Here is a 22,303-nt window from a genome sequence, read left to right on the forward strand (position 1 = left end):
ACAAGTTCCAAGCCATGTAGCTATGTACATTTTACAGTAAAAGCTTAGCAAATTACAAAACTACAAACGTTATGCAGAACACAGAACAATGACAATCCCATTATTCCATTCCCTTTTCTTCCTAGAAGCCTTTTTGTCTCACTGTAGCATATGTTCAGTTTTGTTATTTTTCATGCATCTCTTCTCCTCATGTTACAGGCTGGTGAATCCTTCTGGACAGAAGGTTGCTCCCAGCGATGTGAGTGCTATGCTCCCAATGACCTGCGCTGTTCTGTTGAGTCTTGCACTCCTACACAAGAGTGCACCATCCAAAATGGCCAGCTGGGCTGTTACGATGCAATGTCTACTTGCACTGTGTGGGGAGACCCACACTACATCACCTTTGACGGGGCGCTGGCTCATTTCCAAGGCACATGCTCTTACATCATTACCGAGAGTGTGAGCCACGGCACCAATGAAACACAGTTTCGTGTAATAGCAACCAATAACCACCGTGGAAACAACCGTGTGTCTTTTGTGTCAGCAGTGGATATATACCTCACAAATCATCTAGCAAGTGTGCATGTCAGGATTGGACCCAACAAAAGAGTGAAGGTAAACTTTTAATGACTTTCAAGATGAATAGCTGTCTGTATCTGACTGGTGTAAACACAGGTAACAACAAATGTCTCTTGTCCGCCTCTCTCTAATCCCTCACCTCTCCAGGTAAATGGAAGTGAGGTGTCTCTTCCCATCACAGTAGGAACCTTTGCTCAAGCAGAAAGGCAGGGAAGCTACATAGTTGTCAATGCCATTGACTTTATAGTCCAGTTTGACGGCCGGAGTACTCTACTGGTCAGAGTGGGCCAACACTGTCAAAACAGAGTCAGAGGGATGTGTGGAAACTTCAACAATGATCCTGCAGATGACAAAGTCTTGCCCAATGGTACACTGGCACAAAATGACAACCACTTTGGACACAGCTGGAAGTCACCAACAAGCCAAAGAGGGTGAGCTGTTATAAAAAGAATTTGTTAGGGGTATTCCACACACAAACTGAAATACTATCATCAGTGGACAATCTTTCACAACATGAAGAACCATTACATATTACATAAAAATATGTTGTGGCAAAATAAACAATGTCAGTTCAAGAGTTAAACCTCTTATGCCTTTTCCAGATGTGGCTCCACGGATGAAGACGGTGGTGATGGATTGAATGACTGTCTCTTTAGGGAAGAATACTCTGAGCTCTGTAGTGTCATCACCAACAGCAGCGGCCCATTCAGTGCCTGTCACCTGCACTCTGACCCCCAGCCATTTTTCACCTCCTGTGTCTATGATCTCTGCCAGTACACTCCAGCCAATGACATGCTGTGTTCTGCAGTCTCAGCCTATGAGAGAACCTGTGCTGTGTTGGGGTTGAACATCCCAGAGTGGCGCTCTGCCTTGTTGTGTGGTATGTTTGCACTGGACAGAGCAGTTAATGAATAAGAAAATAAATCCTTAGGATAGCAATTTGTCTGACTTGTTTCTTCACCCGTGTAATCCTTCCCCACTGTTTCCATAGCTGAATCAGACCCCTGTGAACGGCTGGACTGCACGGAGTATGAGTGGTGTGGTCAGAAGGACGGTGTGTATGGCTGCTTCTGTGATGAGCACCACCATCGGCCCAACAATGAAAGCTACGGTGAGCCAACTCCTCTTATCTTAAAACACTGCTTTTTCGAACACTTTTTAGATCAAATAAATGATGTCTGAGATAAGAAGTAGACATTGCCTGAGTACGACGGCATTGTTAGTGAAATGTACACCAACACAAGAGGAAAGAACAATAGGATACACTCAGGTTTGTGGTTATCATTGTTCTTTTGCAAAAAACGGGTAGAAAATAGTGCCACAGGAATGAGGAATGACGACAGCACATCATCACACGGAACACAGCTCTACAGCAGAGCTGTGGGGGTGACATTAAGCTTGATTCAGTTTTTAATAGCCTAACATTAGCTTTTTTTTTTTTTTTTTTTCTCCTGGTAATTTTTTTCTGGCACCGAAAATACAAAAGAAGGAGACTGACTCATCTCGTATTGTGCCTAACTTTAGTGGATCATAACATATCAGGTGTGGACTTAATCTGCAGATGCTCCAGTTAAAAATTAGACCAAACCTTTTCATGGATGTCAGTTTTTGAGCCATGATGAAAGCCAAAATACGGACTGCAATAAACGATAGGGCTTGTTTTATTGTGTTCCCGTACCCCCCCCCCCCCCCCCCCCCAGTATGTTAGGCTGAGTGGTGCAGTACTTTGTCCTATAAGCTGTAGACAGACAGATACACACACTCTCACACACAACCAAATGTATGATCCCCTGCAGGCAGATAATTTGTGTGGTGGTCATTACAATATCTGTCTAAGTCCTGTGTTTCTATGTTGAGCAACATCCAATTTCACTACTCTATTTTCTGCAGGCTTGTCACTACAACACCTTTCAAATTACATATAGTGTAGTCACTTAACCCATTACCAATCTAAAAACACTGATTAGCTGAGATGAGTGTAGCTGTGCTAAAACAAAATAAATATTTTTCATTTCTCTCTCTTTCATAGACTCATCCATCACTTGTGTCAGTAGTTCAGGAACCATGTCTGTGTCGCGCTGCCAGCTGTTTGAAGCTGGCTTCCACTTCGAGGCCCTCCATCTCCGAGATGACTCCTGCAATGGGACTCTCCAAGACGGACGACTGGTGTTCAACTTCAACAATGATGACCACCTGTGTGGGACACTTCTCAGGGTAGAGTCCATTGACTTGAATGTTGTCAACACAGACTGAAGAAGATTTTAGATATAAGAGTTCTCTATAAGACATGTTGCAACTTCACACTTATACCAATTTGTCATTTCAATTTTAAGAGCAACGGAACCCATTTCATCTATGAGAACACCATCCAGGGCGACGTGGACCCTCATGACAGCCTAATCAGTCGCCAGAGGAGCATTGATCTGCCTTTCAGCTGTGAATACCCTCTGACCCAGGCCCTCTCTATGGCTGTGGGCATCAACCCAGTAGAGAGGTGACAACACCATCTCCCCTACATGCTTTATTTGATTGATTCCTTGACTTAGGCGTTGCTAACTAAATATGAATGATCAGTCCTTTTCATTGTGGACATGTGTCCATAGTGGTGTAATAAAGCAGGCTAGAAGGATTTAGATATTTATGTATTCCAATAACTGTTGAACATTGCTGTATCTACACATTTTTGAGTACTTATCTTCAACAGCAGTCGTATTCTAGAATGACAGTGGCAATGAGAAAGATTGAAAATAAGTGCCCATGGTTGTTGGAAATTTTGTGAAATTGCCCACCACCAGCACCCTGCACCTTCACTAATAAACCTACCAACAACAATACAAAAAGAAATAAATGGCAGTCTGTCCCTTTTCTTCAAATGTGAATGCATCAGATTCCCAGCAAGACTTTGTCCAGCACATTTAAATTGTATTTAATGCAGAACTGTTAATCTTCAATAATGAGTATTTGTTGAACTTGGAAGTTACCAAAAATCTCTCAATAACGTTCCCTCGCAAGTGTAGTCACATTATGTGATATGGTTTTTTCCGTAGCATTGTGAGGAAGAAGCTTCCATCTGGCCATGGACAGTATCATATGAGAATGATCCCCTATGAGGATCCTGGATTCCGCTTCCCCCTGACCAGTAATGGAAACATAGAAATGGAAAATGACCAGAGATTATACGTCGAGGTGCGGACAGAGGGAGTCGATGGAAGGCAGATCTCCACCGTTCTGGACTCTTGTTGGGCCACGCCAGTCAACCTTGCCAGCTACCCTGTCCGCTGGGATCTCATCAGTACAGAGTAAAGGAGCTATTGAAAATTTATCTTGTTTAAACACACTGATCACTGGTTCTTGACTGCCAATGTCTGAAAAAATTTCTCTTTTCACTTGCTCCACCCATCCTCTTTTAGTACTTAACCCTGTTTTCTTTACATTGTACCTGTTAACACTGTACTTCTACAACTTTCCCCTTCTTCCAGGTGTCCTAATCCAGCAGATGGCACAGTAGAGCTGATTCGTAACGGCGTCTCCACTGTGTCTCGATTCTCCTTCAGGATGTTCACCTTTACCAACTTTTCATCCGTCTACCTGCATTGCCAGGTCCACTTGTGTCTTCTGAGACACAACAACTGCACAGCTGTAAGTTCGTCTGTGTTTACGGGTGTTTTTTAAATGATTTCAGGTAGATTATTGACAGGTGCATCAACAGAAGCCTCTAATGTTGTTTTCCTGCAGCACTGCTACCCAAATTACCACAGGCAATTTAAGAGGGACGTATCCTACCATGCCACTACAGACATCTCACTAGGACCGCTAACCCTGGTGCACCACAGGGGAGGTAAAACTATCTTATCATTTGATATTTTTTGTGTTCTTGTAGATGACACAGAAATCAATCAATACATTTTATGTAACTCTAACTTTGTTTCTTCTCCTGCAGTGAGAGAGGTGAAATCGAGCAGTGCTTCGGGCCAGCTGACCTCACTGGTGACTCTGCTAATCTGCTTGCTGACTGCCAAAACTCTGGTATAGGTTGATTTAAGATGATCCTGGATTCTACAATCACTCAGCTTTTTGATTGTGTTTTATATTCTTTCTCTTGAGTTGTGTTGTGCACTTGTGGTCAGGTGAAAAGTAGAAGTAATTATTACTTAACCACAGCAGGGGACGCCAAAGTCCTGCATTCTAGAGTTGAAGCTTCTTCCCCTTGGTTGTATTTACTGAGTATGATGTTTATTGATTGTATCCAGTAGGCCCTTTGAGGGGGGTCGCCATCCACCTTGTTAGAAAAATGACCAAAATTAATCTCTCTTGGTAATTTGCCATCCCTCTTTATGCCTAGGGTCTGGACCTGGACGCCGTTCTATCCAGACCCAGACCCATAACCGATTTATAAAATTTTGCCAGAGTGTTTTTGTTTTACTTGTCCCCCCCATTGCAAATTAAAAAAAATGCCTACTGGTCATATTCTTTGTTTCTTTGTGGTGAATCCTTTCATTAAATCTCTGATATGAAATAAGTGATCATGTATATTGAAGATTAAAATCTTAAATAAACCCTCTGTATACACTGAGCAGGAATCTGAACTTTCATATTGGTAGAATAATTTAACATCCCCTCATTGACGATATACAATTACATTTTAGATTTAACAATAAATTGACCGTACAGTAACACTTTAGATAACGGACCACAATGTACAGTTTAATTCTCCCCAATCTACAGGTTATCATTTTCATACTGATGGTGTACTAGTACATTACACACCGATACATACATGTAGGTACAAGGGAACGAGATCTGAAGTTTGAGGACAATGTGGGAACTTCAAATAATCTAGGTATTTTTTTTGTCTATTAGGTACTGTTCTATTATTATAGAAACAGGAACAAACTATAGGACTATAGCCTGCATGTTACTGTTGTAAAGTAGGCCTACTTACAGTATGAGATACAACACTATACTTAGAGGGGACCTCAGAAGCCTGAGGTGGTAATGTGGACTGTTGTTACACAGTGTGGTCTTTATTGTTCTTACAGAGTACAGTAAGTAGATAAAGTTTTATATGATGAGCTAGTTGTAGATGATCAATCTTATTACAGCTTAACTGTCATGAACAGTAAAGGACAGTGAATAAAGTTAAACTTTGACCTTTTACTTTTTTTAATATAATATCTGCCTTTGTGGTGTTAAATACTGCTGGTATTAATCAGGGCGTATGTCATTCTAACACATTTGTATTTCTATAACCACTTAATTAGAAGGTAAAACCTAGAGTAAGCATGTTCAAATTGTTGGTAACAATCCCGTTATTGCACATGAAAAACATGCATACACAATAGAATGCAGATGAAGCCATCTAAAATCGCTGGCTGGGCTTTGACAGGGTCCAGGCAGATCTCTGCTGGGACTCTAGTCAGTCCTTGCCATGCCCACGTAATGACATGGTGGATCCAGCCCCACAACATAACGTCCCTAAACACTATGTGTAGAAACTTGTTACAATGATTCATGTATCCACCTGGAGGAGCAGTAATTATGCAACCTGAAACGGGTTACTGCCATCAGACTGCCGTAATGTGACCATTTTATTTCAAGTTTGCCCATTACTCCTGGACATTTTTACTGACCCAGTGGGCCTGAAGTGAGCTGTTGTCATCATATTTGATGTGCATGAAGGAGTATTCTTCCCATAGAGTGTATTTCATATGAAGCATGTGTTATTATCATATTATAAGGCCATGAAAATGTTATGCTAAACCTTTTTGTAAAACACTGATACAGATTGTTGTTCTTATGTATTTGCTATTGTAACATAAAGTTAAGGTTATTCTACACGGCAATGGTTTTCTTTGCCCTTTTCAAAGCATGTTTTGAACAGGGACTCTTCTAGTCTGACTTAAAGCAAGAAACTCTGTCGGGATTTATGTATGTATGTCTTTCAGTATGTATATGCAACTCCAATTCCCCAAAAATGGGGGCCCTTTAGAAAACATAAATAAAAACAGAATGCAATTATTTGAGAATCCTTTTGACGTATAGTCAACTGAACACAGTACAAAGAGAAGATATCTAATGTTCAAACAAATAAACTTTATACACTCATTCTGAAGGTGACGCCTAAAACACATTACAAAAAAGTTGCACTGATGAAAGGGTGCGACCAAATCACGCACTGGTGCGACCAACTGAGCAGGTTGGAAGCACCAGTGCTACCAGTGGAAAAATTTGTCTGGAGCCCTGCTTTCTCTCACAATGTCCACGTTATTATGTTAATTATGTGTACTGTTGTATAATTACTGCAGAAATAGTTCTCTGAAATGTACGAGCCCAGACACGTCATTAGCATTGTACTCGACTTTCTGTTTGCACCCTATGGGCCATTGGTGTGTCATCCTTACAGGTCTCCCAGGCAAACATTATGTAGACCATCACACTGAGTGTGAGGGCCTTTGTAATTTTGTACAAATTGTGTTTTGTTGAGCACTTCCACAGCACTTAATTGTCTCTCTTTTTCCTTATCTTGTCCATTCAGCAACACGGGCAGGACTAACAACATGTTCATGCTGTTGTCAAGGAGTAATAACTATAGTGGTAAGACAAGATAGATGCTGCGATTGGCATGTCTGCTCAATATTGCCTAACACTGTCGTGTGTTTAACTTCACTAGCTCCACTTTTAAAACCCTAGCAAAACAAGTACGTTGGCATGGCTACACATCAGTGTGGACTTAGTATAATGTTAGATTCAGGTCGATAGGTTGGTCTCTGGTTATTGGTTAGAAAAAATCCAATCCCCCTCTCCCATGGAAATAAGTTAAGGTGGAGGCAATGTCAGGGGGATGATTCAAACAGAATGGCTGTGTGGAATCCAGACACACCTTCTCAGGCATCAGTAGGAGGTGGGTGGACTTCCGGTAGCTGGACAATAGCTGCTAACTGATCCCAACCAGCTGGCAGCCAGAGAGCCTCCAACTGGGAGTGACAATTCAGAGTAGCTGGGACTATACAGTATATATGGTAGGTCAAAGCTGAACCAAGAAGTTAGTCTATAATCTGTGATGTATGTTTTCAAAAAGTAAAAATTCTACCCTTTGTCTTCATCTTTTCCCCCCAAATAAGTTTGGCTAACCTGAGGGTTCAACCTGCCTGATCATCTGATGCCATGTTTTCTTTACCCTCTCGAGTTCCTTAAAATGATGCTGCCATATTACCAGATCTCAGTAATTACCATGGAGAGTACAGTGTTATTGTTACCAAAAGCCAAACGACACAAACAAGGCTTGCAGTGAGTCATAAACTGAAATTACCCTTTAATCACTGCTTGCATATTTGTGTAGGTGTACACAACCAATCCCACCAAACCTTTCACATACATTGTTCACATTATGAATACAGGATCCAAAACTAAATTATTTATTATTTATTATTAATTGACAAACCAACTAAGAGAACGGGAAGCCGCATTTGTGCATATAGGGTAGTTGCTGGTAAGCAGCAAAAAACTGCCACTTCCATTTCCCACTTAATCACACTTGCGGAAGTCATTACCAACATTGCTATTTAAATAACCATGAGTTAGTATTATTTCAATTATCATTAACTAATATCTAAATATTGGGAATACATATTCAATAATTGGTATCCAGATCAAACAGTGAGAAATAAAGAAAAAAGCAAGAGGTGTATTTTATTAGTGCCTCTTGGGCAAACTGATTTTTTTCACTCTATTACACACACACACACACACACACACACACACACACACACACACACACACACACACACACACACGGGCCAAAAATACACTCACGTGCATTGCACACAGGACCTGTAGACATGCATTGCTGTTGTGGAGAGATGTCAAAGTGATTTGGCTGAGCCCAGTGTCCCCATGACGGCTTACATATATTTTATTTAAACACAAATACATTTAGACTTGTGTTCAATGTGGTCACAATGCATCCCTCACCACCTCTGGGTTGATTCTGGCCATCATTTGGATAAAGTTTTTTTTTCATCCTTCTCCTGGGATCATCATCTAGCTGAATAGTACTATCAGACCTGTTGAAAGTAGGCTGTCTGTGCACCCCGATTCTCTCTTGTTGTGGATGCATGTGTCCCGCGGGTTATGCCACATTTTCCTCACTGCTTTTTGTTCAAACATTTCTCTAAAACCTCATTTGAACTCTGTTTTAAGCCTCATTGTAGCCTGTGCAAAAGCATAAAGACGTGAACACACATGAACACGGTGCCCATGTCTCACAGTCTCGTGCAAGCGCGCACACGTGAGCGCGGTGCACAGAGAGGCAGTTAGAGCTACAGGCTACATTGAGGTTCAAATGACGTATTTTCAAACAGCTTTTTATGTCGGGGCTTCAGGACACTTGGATCACTAAGCACGAGCAGTATGGAGATATTTTGTGGTCTCAATGATGTGTTTTTGGACTTTTGAATCTGGGGCGCCGTCAGCCTGCATTAGGTGGAGTTGTGTTGCTACTCCCTCTCCCCTGGGATCTTCGCAAGGGATGTGAGGACTCTAAAACTTCACCTGAGCCTCCCTCGGCATATGGGTGAGTAGATAATGGCTCAATTTTCATTTTTGGGTGCACTATCCCATTAATAACAGTCTTTGTCAACATATATTTTTTTGTGGTGTGTGTGTTACTTTTCTATGCAAATTCTATCTACATGGCAGTCAATAAGCTCTCACACAGGGTAAGCAAAAACAACAAGAAAGAGAAGTCTTGCCTATTGTCACGTTTCTGCACCACTCCTTCAACTGGCACACCATTTTACAGCTGTCCCATTGTTCTTTTAATTGCCTTAATGAACCTTAACACTGTACTAATTGGTTATTTGCAGGACGTTATGTTTCCACTAGGTCAGTGTCAGTGTGTCATACTGATACACACCTACTGTAGATAATTTCAAGATTTACCTGAAGGTAATTAACTGTCTTTTCTTGGGTGAGATTGTAACTTAAGTTTCTGATGAATGAAAAAAAAAGAGTTGTGTAACTAACTAGAAATAGGCTAACACGTTGAACCCTGAAAAAATATAAAGTAAGATAACCGACTACCCTAGGGAACTGACCACATATATATATATATATATATATATATATATATATATATATATATATATAATATGTACCTACACGAAAAGGAGAAATAAAAGTACAGTGTAGGGTGAATGATGTTAATGATGTGTTTTTCTATTATGTAAGAGATTTTGTCTGGATCTGCACCAGTATCAAGTCAGAATCAGTATTTCAGAAAACAATGTTAGTCGAGTAAAGTATTTATATACACACCATTTAAAGGTATAATTTGTTTTTTACTGCATTAAAATGTCTCAAAACAACTAGGGCTTATGTTATATACTTTGTTGAGTTCTGTATTTTCATTTTCCCAAATTTTTCCAACAATATTCAAACCTGGAGAAATCTGTATTCTTTTCGAGGTAATGGTGTGTTTCATTTGGTCACCTGTCAGTGGCATGATACCACCCCCACCCCCTCTAGCTGCTTTTTTCACCCCCGTCTCCATGCCTTGCAGTTATGTCATCATGAATCCATCCATCCATTTTCATCTGCTTATCTGGGGGCCGGGTCGCGGGGGCAGCAGGCCAAGCAAAACACCCCAGACATCCCTCAGCCCAGCGACGCTTTCCAGCTCCTCCTGGGGGACCCTAAGGCATTCCCCTGCCAGAAAAGATACGTAATCGGCCCAACTTGTTCTGAGTCTGCCCCAGGGCCTCCTACCAGTGGGACGTGCCTGGAACACCTCTAACAGGAGGAGCCCAGAAGGCATCCTCATCAGTTGCCCGAACCACCTCAGAGGAAACTCATTTCGGCTGCCTGTATCTGCAATGTCATTCTTACCCAGGGCTCATGACCACAGGTAAGGGTTGGGATGTAGACGGACCATTAAATCCCTCCCTCTTCACCGTGACGGTCCGGCACAGCACTCACATCACTGCAGACACCACACCAAACCAATCCATCTCACGCTCCATTCTACCCTCACTCATGAACAAGAACCCGAGATATTAGAAGTCCCTCACTTGCGGCAGTAATTCTCTCCCAACCTAAAAGGAGCAATCCACTGGTTTCCAACAAAGAACCATGGCCTCAGACTTGCTTCACATTCGGCTGCAAACCGCCCCAGTGCCTGCTGGAGGTCACGGTGTGATGAAGCCAACAGAACTTTATCATCTGCAAAAAGCAGAGATGCAGTTCTGAGGTTCCCAAACGTTATGAACGAAATGACAAAATGTGAGTAAAAGTAAATAAACGCAATACTGACATGAATAAAACTTTAATTATAATAATTTCTGCCTGAGTCACGTCATATAGATTGTCATTGGTAATGGTGGTAAAAGACAACAACTCCCATGATCCCACCCTTCTTCACAACGTCTTTTATTCATTTTCTGATTGAAAGACCCCTGCAGCAAGAAACTACATACTTTTTTAAATTCTATGTATGCATTACAAGGCTGCAACTAATGATTATTTCCATTGTCGACTAATCTGTTGATTATTTCTTCGATTAGTCGACTAATCATTTTATCGAAAAATGTGTTAAAATGTTGAAAAATGTTGGTCTGTCTCTCCCAAACCCCACAATGTCATCTAATGTCTTGTTTCGTACTCACCATCATGGGAGAGTGTGTAAAGCTGCCAATATTTGAATGTAAGAAGCTGCAATAAGAGTATTTTGGGGTACTTTTATAGTACTTTTCTATGAAAAATGACTCAAACCGATTAGTCGACTACTAAAATAGTCACTGATTATATTAATAGTCGATCAGTCATCAATTAGTCGACTAATCGTTGCAGCCCTAATGCATTATAAATCAGAATTAGCTCAAATAGATGGACAGCTAAGAACAAGGACAACAGAGCAACAATGGACAACAACATACATTGTCTACATACAAGTCCCAGTGTTTCAGTAAATTGTGAACAAGAATACAATTGTGGAATGGCACAATGTAAAGAGTTCTGGAATATTGAATAATTCACATTTGCAGGGTCGGTATTTTCCCATTGCCAAAGTCAAAAGCAATCTGTTCCAGATGGATAAACTACCTGATTGTACAGTAATAACTTTTAAACAACTTTTTTTCACAATAATTAAGAAGATTCTGATATTAACAGTTCCCCTTCTTTGCCAGTTTTTACTTAGGTACACGCCTGTGTACTAGTTGTCCTAGTAGGTCAGAACCTTTAAACAGGAAACAAACAAAACGACAAGGTTAAACTGGTAAATCATGTAACTAATATAATTATGACATTTCTTAGGAACTTGCAGGTGTATAAAAATACTACCTGCCTATTTTGTACATCTAATTATACTAATTACATTAACCTAAATGAAATGTTAGTATGTCTTAGATGTCTTCAGCCCTCCTTTATTTAGACTATGGAATGGACACAGGATACACTGCAACATCTCAATAGCCATGTTCAGAACAGACTAACTCTTAATTAAAATGGTAGAAATCGTGAGTAAATAAAAAAGCTCATCTACACATTATATAGAGCATTTTCTAATATGACACAAACAATCTGCATATTTAAAAAGATGGGATAAAGAGCTACAGATAGACATAAGTGAAGAAATGTGAGGAAAAAATGTGAACAGGAACTCCTAGTTACAAATTCAAACAAATATGGAGCTTCAATGGAGAACAATTTTTAAATATTTGAGGATGCACCACGTTGTGTCCAAACTGAGCCCTATAGGCAAACAGGCAAATGCTGGACACACTGGAGAGAGACATATAATCTGTTCTAGATTTTCTATATATTCCTGTTATATGTAAATCCTGCAGTGGAGTTTTCAAATTACTCAATTAAGTATTTGTTTCAAGCTCCCTAGAGACCCATTGTCAGTCATACTTGGGGTATTGCCTGGAGAAATAAGAGATGAGGAAATTTATCATTGTCCATACTGCTGCCAGCTGCCAAAGCATAACACTGGCTGAGGAAAGAATCTCCATCCCATGACAGATGGAAATCAATTTGCATGGTTAGTTTGGTTCAAGGCAATAAAACAAGAGTCTATCTAGATGGACCTGAAGGACAGGTATACTCGTGGTTGGACAGGTTACTGGCAATGTAGTTCATATTTTCAGTAATTAACACTGAAAAGAAAAGCATTCAGTTTTACTAAAACCAAAATAATATTTATGTTTTTTTATTTTACTTGACGATAGTTTTCCCTTAAGGGGGAATAAGTCCCAATGTTATATAAGTTAGATAATTGTCATTATTCTTAATGCACAATGGAATGTTGGGTTCATTTGTCATGAGGAAGCAATTAGATTTTGTCCAACTGATACACCTGTAACTGGTCAAACAACAGACTAATGGGACTGTGCCAGGTTTTGCAGTATAAAGCCTTGTTGCAGCACTGCGGTCTCACATAGCCCAACCAAAGAAGCACATATGAACAGGTAATTCATTTATTTTATATTAATGAGACATTATTTTCAAACTGGTTTCTGCATACTACTAGTAAACATTAATAAGAACTGTTGCTGATTTCTAACTATCAGTAGAATTTAATTGAGATTTATAATACTATGTGTGGCAGCAGTGAGACAAACAATCTTTACACTGCACCGACAGCAAAGATAAAAAATTTCTTTTAATAAATTTTCATCTTCGTTTGACATTACCAAAAATTGTTTTTGGTGTAGATCAGGATTCAGGTGCAGGTCCAGGATCTTTTAACACTGCCATATCTTGCAGTATTAAAAGATTGCAGATTCCATTGCAGGGAATGAAAAACTGTGTGCATGTGAGAAGTATAATGGACATCTTAATGTATATCTAGATTGATAGTAATTACATCCATGCCATGTAACAAATTTACTTTAAGCGCTTTTTAATTTGTTTGTGTTTTTTGTCTTTTTTTGGCTTTCTTTCTTTTAAATTTACTTGGTCTGCAGGTTTTGAATTTTAGGATTTGAGAATGGCAAGTCAAATCATACTGCCTGTGCTGCTTTGGGGGTTGTTCAGTAAGTATTTTACTTCATCAGATTCAAATTCAAAATTTACTTTTATTTGTGTTGATGCACTTCATATATTCAATAACTGATTTTTGTTTACTGAGGAGGAGACTCGAATATTCAAGTGGATAAAAATCAATGTGTTTGTTTTTGTAGGTACGGTGACTCCACAGACAACTCCACAAGTCACTTCACAGGCAACTCCACAAGTCACTCCAGAGTTAGTTCCACAGGTGACTCCACGAGTGACATCGGGTAAGTTGATCACTTCAGGATGATACCTATTACCCCTGGGTAACAGCAAATACCACTGCTGTAGGACTGTTTTTCAGTAAAAATGGGTATTTTGAACACATGATGTTAGCTTCAGCTTATGTCATAACCCAATGTGCCTTTTTTGCCTTTAAAGTTTAAAAAATATATAGTACAGTATAGAATAGGAATTTAACATAAATTTCACATGCACTGAGCAGGTACAGCGACTATAAACAGACAGTCAATGTTAGCGTGTCATTAACATAAAACAGCAAAAGCTAAAGATGTGGAGATTGGAAAGGTACTTTGACACCAGAGGCAGTTGTGTCTAGGCTTTGCTGTAAGGCAAACAAGTAGCTGTTAAATTTTATAAAGGCTTAAATAGTGACTTAACACCAGGAAGAAAGGCAGTGTTATGCTGCCCCCTTCTGGTTGCACCTGGGACGTGGTCCAAAGTGTACTGCACCTGTAACCATGCCGACAGTGACAGTGATGTCATCGTTTACTAACGCGATAAGTTACACTCAGACAAAACAAGATCTTAAGCTGGTGTTGAGTAATGTTTTAACTTATAGCTTTTACATGTCAGACATTTTCATGGAAGGAAGAGTACAAGTGAAACAAATTTATCAACAAGTGTTGGTCAGGTGGTCTTTTCTGGTTGGTCAGTATATTGGATTAAAAGAGTCCATAAAAACAAATCAAAAGGCATAATTTTGTAAATAGGACCAAACATGGATATTATCAAAGACCAGATGAAGCCATGGGCGTAATGTGTTGTTTGCAACATTTCTAATGAAGACTAAATTAAAAGACGAAGCAATTCAGCACTCGTGTGTGGTGCGTCTACTTATTAACTATCGATGGATATTATCATTTAGGTGCAGCAATACAGAAAAGTTAAAAGTTTAAACACTGTGTTACACTTGCCAATATAGAATTTGCCAATAAGGCCGATATAGATGGTCATTCTGTTTTTTGGCTGAACTGTAGAAAATTGGCGCCAACCCTATCGATGCAAAAGCCTTTCCTTACTTAACTGAGTGAGTGATGAAGTTACACCATTGGTCTGGCGAGTGTTGGCTCCTATGACTGTTGCTCTTTCAGAATCAATATGCGCTAACAGTCCTCACTTGCATCCTCGGGTGGCTTTTGCAGCAAGGCACTGACAGTCCTCAATAACTGACTTAATTGTGTCTGAAGCATACCATGTGATATGCTACGTCAGTACGCTTTAAGAACACATTATTAAGACCACTACATAAAATTGCATGTCTATGAATTCACACCGTAGACACTGCCATTGACTATCTGTGTAACAATATGGCCACAATTAAGTACATTGATTATGCATGGTCCAGTCATAGCATACAAGGTTTTGGTTTGGTCTTGTTATGAAAAATCTGACATCTTGTTTTCTTTGTAGGGCCCTTCTACACAATTACTGGAACAACAAGCTCTGGATCAGATGATGGAAGTTCTCCTCGAATCCCCCTGCAACGCCCTTTTGTGTACTTCGGCCAGTCCTATAATCAGATTTATGTATGTAAAAATAATTAAAGCAATCAGAAAAAAAATGTATCTCTTTTGAATTTTAAAAAATTCTGAAAAATTTTGTGGAGGCATCCAATCCATCCACTGGTAAACAAATCACTTCCAATACAAGAGCTGTGTTGTAAATGAACCAAAATTAAAGATAGAATACTTACTTAAATGTTTTAGATATTAAAGCAGTACTGAATATAGTTAGAAAATATTGTAGCAATAAATATGTAATGTTTGATAACATGCAATTTTCAATGGGTGTAGTCAATCCCTACTAATTCTTTGTTAGTAAGCATTGGTTTATTTTTTTCCAGGTAAATCACAATGGACACATGACCTTTAATGCAGCATATCGTAGTTACACACCTCGAAGGTTTCCATTGCATGGATCCAGAGACATTATTGCTCCATTTTGGACAGATTTAGACAACAGAGGAAATGGTCAGATCTACTACAACCAATACACCAGCGGCAGTATCCTCCAGCAAGCTACACGGGACATCAATGGGTACTTCCCTGGGCTGAACTTCAATGCCAGCTGGGTCTTTGTTGCGACATGGTATGAAGTGGCCTACTATCCAACCACTGGAACAGTAAGTCATTTTGTTCTAAATTGGGTAATACCTGTAATGTACAGTATATGTGTATTTTACTAGACTTACTATAAAAATCCACAACTAACTTTCCTTTCAGCGAACAACGGTCCAAGCAGTCTTGATCTCTGGTGGCCAGTACTCATTTGTGCTGATGAACTATGGGATAATAGCCTCAACAGGTCGCAATGTACAGGTTAGAACCATTAAAGCTGATACAACGTATTACGGCAACATGTTTTTAAGTTGCCATGCCTTAATTAAATCCAAAGGCAATAATGGAAATGATGTGCACATACAAAAAAAAAAACTAAATTAATTTTGTTTATGTGACAGGCTGGATACGACACAATTAACTCTAGCAACCATTTCATCATCCCTGGATCATTCTCTAACAATGCAACAGGCACTGACTCAAATTTTCGCCTGAGCAGCAATGTCAATGTACGTGGTCGCTGGGCTTTCCGGATAGACCATGGATCACGAGGCTGCATGTTCAATGGTAAAACCAGAACCAGCGGGAGGTCACCACAGGTTTAAAACTAGAAAAAGTCAAATGGGTTTAAAATGTAATAGTGTTTGTATGTTAAAGTCAATGACTTTTAGGCCTTTAATTTTCTTTTCTTTTTTTAAAGGTCAATCTGTGCAGCGTGGTGACTCATTCTGGAGCGACAGTACCTGTGCACAGAAGTGCACCTGCACCTCAACAGGCCTGCAGTGTCACAGCCAACCCTGCACCTATTCCCATATCTGCCGACCAGCTGCCTTTCAGTTCTCCTGCCAGACGGTGCAGAGAGGCACCTGCAGAATAAGTGGTGACCCACATTACTATACCTTCGATAAAAGACTGTTTCACTTCCAGGGCACCTGCACCTATGTTCTCTCTGAGCAATGTGGTCCTAGGTTGCCCTACTATAGAGTAGAAAGCAAGAACGAGCACCGAGGCAGCACTCATGTTTCCTGGACACGACTGGTCAAAGTGTTTGTCTATAATGAAACCATTGAGCTTGTCAAGGGACATCGTGGCGAGGCTAAGGTTAGTGTTCTGACTGTGTTTAAACTTAAAAATTGACTTTTTCAAATAATTCAAAATATGTACTTGCAACTCTTGACACACTTGCCGGTGTGCTTTCAGGTTAATGGGGTCTTTGCAGCCACTCCCATCTTCCTGAGGAATGGCAAGGTCCAAATTTATGAGTCAGGTTTTTCTGTGATCGTCAGTACTGACTTTGGCTTGGAGGTGTCTTATGACACAAATCATTACGTCAGGGTCCGTGTGCCCTACACTTACCAGAATGCAACATGTGGCCTGTGTGGAAACTTCAACAATCATCCTGAGGATGACTTTCGAACCCGTGAAGGCGAGCTTGTGAGTTCTGATGTGGATTTTGCCAACAGTTGGCAAGTATCAGGAGATGATGAGCCCGGTTGTGAGCCGCAGTGTAGAGGTCTGGACTGTGCTGCCTGCAGCGAGGCTCAGACAGCTTTATACAGCAACAATGCCCACTGCGGTATCCTCCAGAGCACTTCTGGACCTTTTGCTGGTTGCCATCAACGACTTCCCCCACAAGCCTTTGTGGAGAGTTGTGTGTTTGATCTGTGTGTAGGAGGAGGGTACCAACCCATTCTGTGCCAAGCACTAAATGTGTATGCAAGTCAGTGTCAACAGAACGGTATACAGCTGCCAAGTTGGAGGAGAGAAGGCTTCTGTGGTATGTCTGTCCATCAATCAACATTATTTCAAATAATTCTATTGGGTAGAATGTCCATGATGTCAATTTCAATGTTGTTTTCTTTTGTCTAGAAATCCCCTGCCCTGCCAACAGTCACTTTGAGTCCCAAGGCACAGGATGTCCAGCTACCTGCGTCAATCCCAATTCTACCCACAACTGTCCTCTCCCTGCCCAGGAGAGCTGCATCTGCAATTCAAGCTACATCCTCAGTGCTGGAGTCTGTGTCCCTCAGTCTGAGTGTGGCTGCAACTTTGAGGGTAGATACTACCGCTCTGGAGAAACTGTAATACTAGACGAGGACTGTGGGAGGCGTTGTAGCTGCAGATCTGGCTCCATGACCTGCCGTTCCCATGCTTGTGGCCCACTTGAGTCTTGCAGGGTGGAGGAGGGGGAAAGAGGATGCAGACCTAACAACTATGGAACATGCTGGATAAGAGGCCCAAGGTCATATCAAACATTTGATGGACTCATATACCATTATGCTGGAGCATGTCGATTGACCCTGGCCAAAGTAATGGGACTGTCTAGTCACCCACATTTTGTGGTGACAGCAGAAAAACTGCCCAGAGGCCAACAGGGTTTTACCAGGGTACTAAAGTTTGAGGCAGAGGGAACACAAATCTCCATTGAAATGACAGATAACAGCAAAGTTCAGGTAAGTCAAAATAGATTTCAAAATAAATTTCTGGTAACGCAAGAGAAAAGTTTTATGAAAAAATAGAATGATCTCTGTCTTGCTGTTGTAATGTTATTTTGAACAACATATAAAAGGAAACATGTTCCCCAAAAAAAGTTTTTTGAAACCGAAAACCTCATCATCCATAAAATCTAACACTGGTTGTTTAAATGGCCCTTCAGGTTGATGGTCAGCAGATCAGACTTCCATTCAGCTCAGCATCTAACCGAATCCAAATCTACCACAGCAGTGTTCACAGTATCATCCTTCGCACCTCCTTTGGTGTAACAGTGCAGATAGTCTGGCCTCACTTTGTGCGTATCACTGCACCGATTACCTACAATGGTTCACTGGGTGGACTCTGTGGCAATTACAATGGTCACCCACATGATGACTTCCGCACACCCAATGGCATTTTGATCCACAGCTCTCAGGACTTTGGGGACAGTTGGCGAGATGGCCCCCTCGCTGCACACTGTGTGGAAAATGTAAATCATAACCCGAGAGCAAACTCTAGTGAGTACTGTGGCATTATTGGCTCACCGCACGGGCCATTTGCCCAGTGTTGGGCTACGGTGGAACCACGGCAGCATGTGGATGCATGTGTGGAGATTATTAGGACCTCTAGAGATCCAGCATCAACACTATGTGAGGTCCTACGAGATTATGCACTAATCTGTCAACAGAGCGGTGTAGCCCTTGGACACTGGAGGAATGCAACTGGTTGTGGTAAGCACTATGTACCCTTTGTTGTAAGTGGCCTTGATATAATATTAATGCTTGTGCTGAATGAATACCTTTGTTTTTCTCTAGAGCAAAACTGCCCTCCAAACAGCCATTATGAAGTCTGTGGAACGTCTTGTCCCTCCACCTGCCCCAGTCTCTCTTTCCCTTTTGCTTGTAACACTGTGTGCCAGGAGGGTTGCCAGTGTGATGCTGGATTTGTCCTCAATGGAAACCAGTGCGTACTGCCAACAGCGTGCGGATGCTATCACCAGGGACGCTATCGGCGAGGGGGTGAACAGTTCTCGGATGGTGAGGAGTGTCAGAGCTTGTGTACCTGCGATGGCACTACTGGGGCAGTCCACTGTATCCCCAACTCCTGTGGTCCCCAGGAGTCCTGCCGTGTGGTGGACGGTGAGCTTGGCTGCCATCCCAACCCTCATGGCACCTGCTCTGCCTCTGGAGACCCTCACTACCTCACCTTTGATGGAAAGGCCTACGACTTCCAGGGAACCTGTCGCTATACTCTGGCAACCCTTTGTAATGCCACTGATGGACTCCACCAATTTTCAGTGGAAGCTAAGAATGACCCTAGGAGAGGGCGGCGAGTTTCAATCACGGCTGAAGTGTTTGTAAATGTGTGGGGCTATGAAGTGCATATGTCAAGGAACAGTCGCGGTGTGGTACAGGTGAGTTACACAAATATGAAGACATTCTTTATCAGATCATCCCTCTCACTCTACATCTACTTTTAACCTATTCCAACATCACTGTCTTTCAGAGGCTGAAGCAGGCTGAGTTTTAAAGCTAGAGTGGGGATACTGGTTTCATATGAAACTAGAAGATCTAATGAATCCAACAGTAACTATGTCATGCTAGCTTTTCACAAAGGTAGTTAAACTATGCTCCAAAGTAAGGCTAAATTTTAGCAAGGGAAAATGTGGCACGGCCATTTTCACAGGGGTGCCTTGACCTCTCACCTCAAGGTATCTGAATGGAAATAGGATCCCTGGGTATCCAAGGTGGTTTCTCTGCAGTTTCCAGAACAAAAGTGCTCACTTTCATGTCTGAAAAATGCAATTCTTCCATAAATCTCTACATTTCAAGAGTTTTTTTTATACCAAAACCACAGCATGGATTTTTCTATGGTGTTTCTCAAGGTCTTGGTGTCTTAATGTGGTATTTTGGAGGGACTGTACCATTTTATTTATTCTTAGGTGGTAGATAATGCTTAAATTAAGCACCAAATCCGTGTACCAAATTAGAGGTGTATCTCACAAATTCCACTACAATACGATACTATATTAATTCTTTGAACAATACAATACTTGCACATATTACAAAGTCTACAACGATACCATTTAAATTCAATGAAATTCAGGGGCCTGCAATCGATATGAGATGATATTACATGCCTATTTAACAAAAATCGGTTACAGAAGCTGCCACCCCTTTCCTTTTGCTTTTGGCCATAAAAGATAAAAACAACGCATAAATAATGTTAAGCAATTGTAACTGCTTAAGAACAGATAAGTCAACTTTAATTTACTCCACGAACACCAAAGCCCTTTCTGGAAGAAAGATTTACATTTAAACCCAAACCATCATCTTTTAAAAAAACTTGAAGGCACAACTCTCCTTGCAGCCAAAAAACATGGATTAACAGCAACATCATTAAACAAAATTATAATATTTGGCTCAATAATAACTGTCAAGGTTCATAGACCACTTTTTTTTGTTCGTCAACCATAATTAGCTTAAGCACTTTTACACAACATAAATTAGCTCAGTGGCAAAAAGAGTTTTCCTCTACTCATAGCATAACAAATTACATGTATTATTCATACTACTTCTTAGTCACCATTGGATTAAGTCACTGTATCTCCCAACAGAGCCGCATGATTGAATTTCAGTCTGCATGCACGTTTTTTCAGTCGAATATAGGTGAAACAGAGCAGCTAATGTTACTGTAGTGAGAAGTTAGCGGAGTGAGATGTGTGCAAAGATTTCCGCACTGCTGATTTATTCCTGAGTAAAGAACATTATCCTCGTCGTATTTCTCTTGGCTGCTTGCCATTTTCTGCCTGCTGCTGTTTGATGGTGACACAGAGGGCTCTAGTTTCCCGGTGCAGCGCAGGGTGGCGCAGGGTGACAAACCCCGCGCAGAGCTAGTTTCGAGCAGCGCAACCCAAGGCGCGCTCAGTTTGGTAGTTTGGCAGACTGAGGTGCGCTGAGATGGGTGTGGCGGCGCAGCAGGGGGAGATGCCGACAGATCCAGCTTGGCGCAGTGGCAGTTTCGTGCCAAAAGGCTTCGCCGAAGGTCATTAAAAGCTCGCCAGCTGAAACCACGTCTACTGTCAGCGCAGGGGGAGCGCAGCCAGTGTAAGCCGAAGTTTGACTGACCGGCTGACAGTGCGCACACGTCACCAAAACCTCACAGGCAGGTTTCCAGAATATCAGGCACATTAACGATGCGATAAATAGCCAAAAAACACTATTCAATGCAACTGTCTGCAATCAGTACATAAATGTATCGACTGCCCCGTCACATCTGATGTCAGATCAAAGGGGACTGACACCATTTGGCATGTTTGGCACGTGTAATGGAAACCCAACCTGATTCGATTAACACAGCTGCAAACTAATGAGTTCACATCCCTCTCAGCCAACCACAAACAGCCACAGCATCAGACAGGGAGTATATATTCAGCATCTGTCATCTTAGAAAAGTCAAAAGAAAAGAAACAGAGTGAGACTGCGAGAGAGAAAGAGAGAGCACGCGCACGAGAGAAACGCAACATTGATTTACAGTTGTGGTGACCTCCTCCCAGGGTACCTTTGCATCATCAGCCCGTGGAGGTCTGCTCGCAGTTCCGTATATTCGGACACTGCAAGCTTGGACCTCCCGGACCAAAACATCAGTTTTCTCCTGGGAGAAGTTTGGCCGTCTGACGCTGCTGCTCTCTTCTGCCATGGCGAATGGAGTAAACTCTCATTACGCCTTTGCACGGCGCATTTAAGGGCGAGGAGAGGGGCTCATTTGATTGGTGGGATGTGTGTAAAACCCACTCCACGCCTTCTCTCCTCCCTCTTTCTGACTTGCGTAGGTAGGAGGGACGGAGGTGGGAAAGAGGAGTAGCTGCGCCAGGCACACGGTGTGCCAAACTTGCAAAATCCGCCTGGCCACACCCAGTT

General features: G+C 41.4%; 1 protein-coding gene across 1 annotated transcript in view; it reads left to right on the forward strand.

The window, feature by feature from the left end:
* The window catches only part of LOC125881271 (IgGFc-binding protein-like), a 40,100-nt gene that overhangs the window by 11,090 nt on the left and 6,707 nt on the right, over nucleotides 1–22,303 (forward strand). Inside the window, 21 exon segments of the mRNA XM_049564360.1 lie at nucleotides 199–594; nucleotides 706–989; nucleotides 1,161–1,438; nucleotides 1,550–1,669; nucleotides 2,588–2,772; nucleotides 2,892–3,052; nucleotides 3,606–3,857; nucleotides 4,038–4,197; nucleotides 4,294–4,396; nucleotides 4,499–4,584; nucleotides 13,538–13,592; nucleotides 13,809–13,838; nucleotides 15,265–15,380; nucleotides 15,698–15,976; nucleotides 16,077–16,172; nucleotides 16,313–16,478; nucleotides 16,612–17,012; nucleotides 17,112–17,688; nucleotides 17,781–18,364; nucleotides 18,568–19,114; nucleotides 19,199–19,797. Coding sequence (XP_049420317.1) covers nucleotides 199–594; nucleotides 706–989; nucleotides 1,161–1,438; nucleotides 1,550–1,669; nucleotides 2,588–2,772; nucleotides 2,892–3,052; nucleotides 3,606–3,857; nucleotides 4,038–4,197; nucleotides 4,294–4,396; nucleotides 4,499–4,584; nucleotides 13,538–13,592; nucleotides 13,809–13,838; nucleotides 15,265–15,380; nucleotides 15,698–15,976; nucleotides 16,077–16,172; nucleotides 16,313–16,478; nucleotides 16,612–17,012; nucleotides 17,112–17,688; nucleotides 17,781–18,364; nucleotides 18,568–19,114; nucleotides 19,199–19,797 — 5,475 coding nt within the window.

Source organism: Epinephelus fuscoguttatus, linkage group LG20, assembly GCF_011397635.1.
Source record: "Epinephelus fuscoguttatus linkage group LG20, E.fuscoguttatus.final_Chr_v1".
Classification (NCBI taxonomy): domain Eukaryota; kingdom Metazoa; phylum Chordata; class Actinopteri; order Perciformes; family Serranidae; genus Epinephelus; species Epinephelus fuscoguttatus.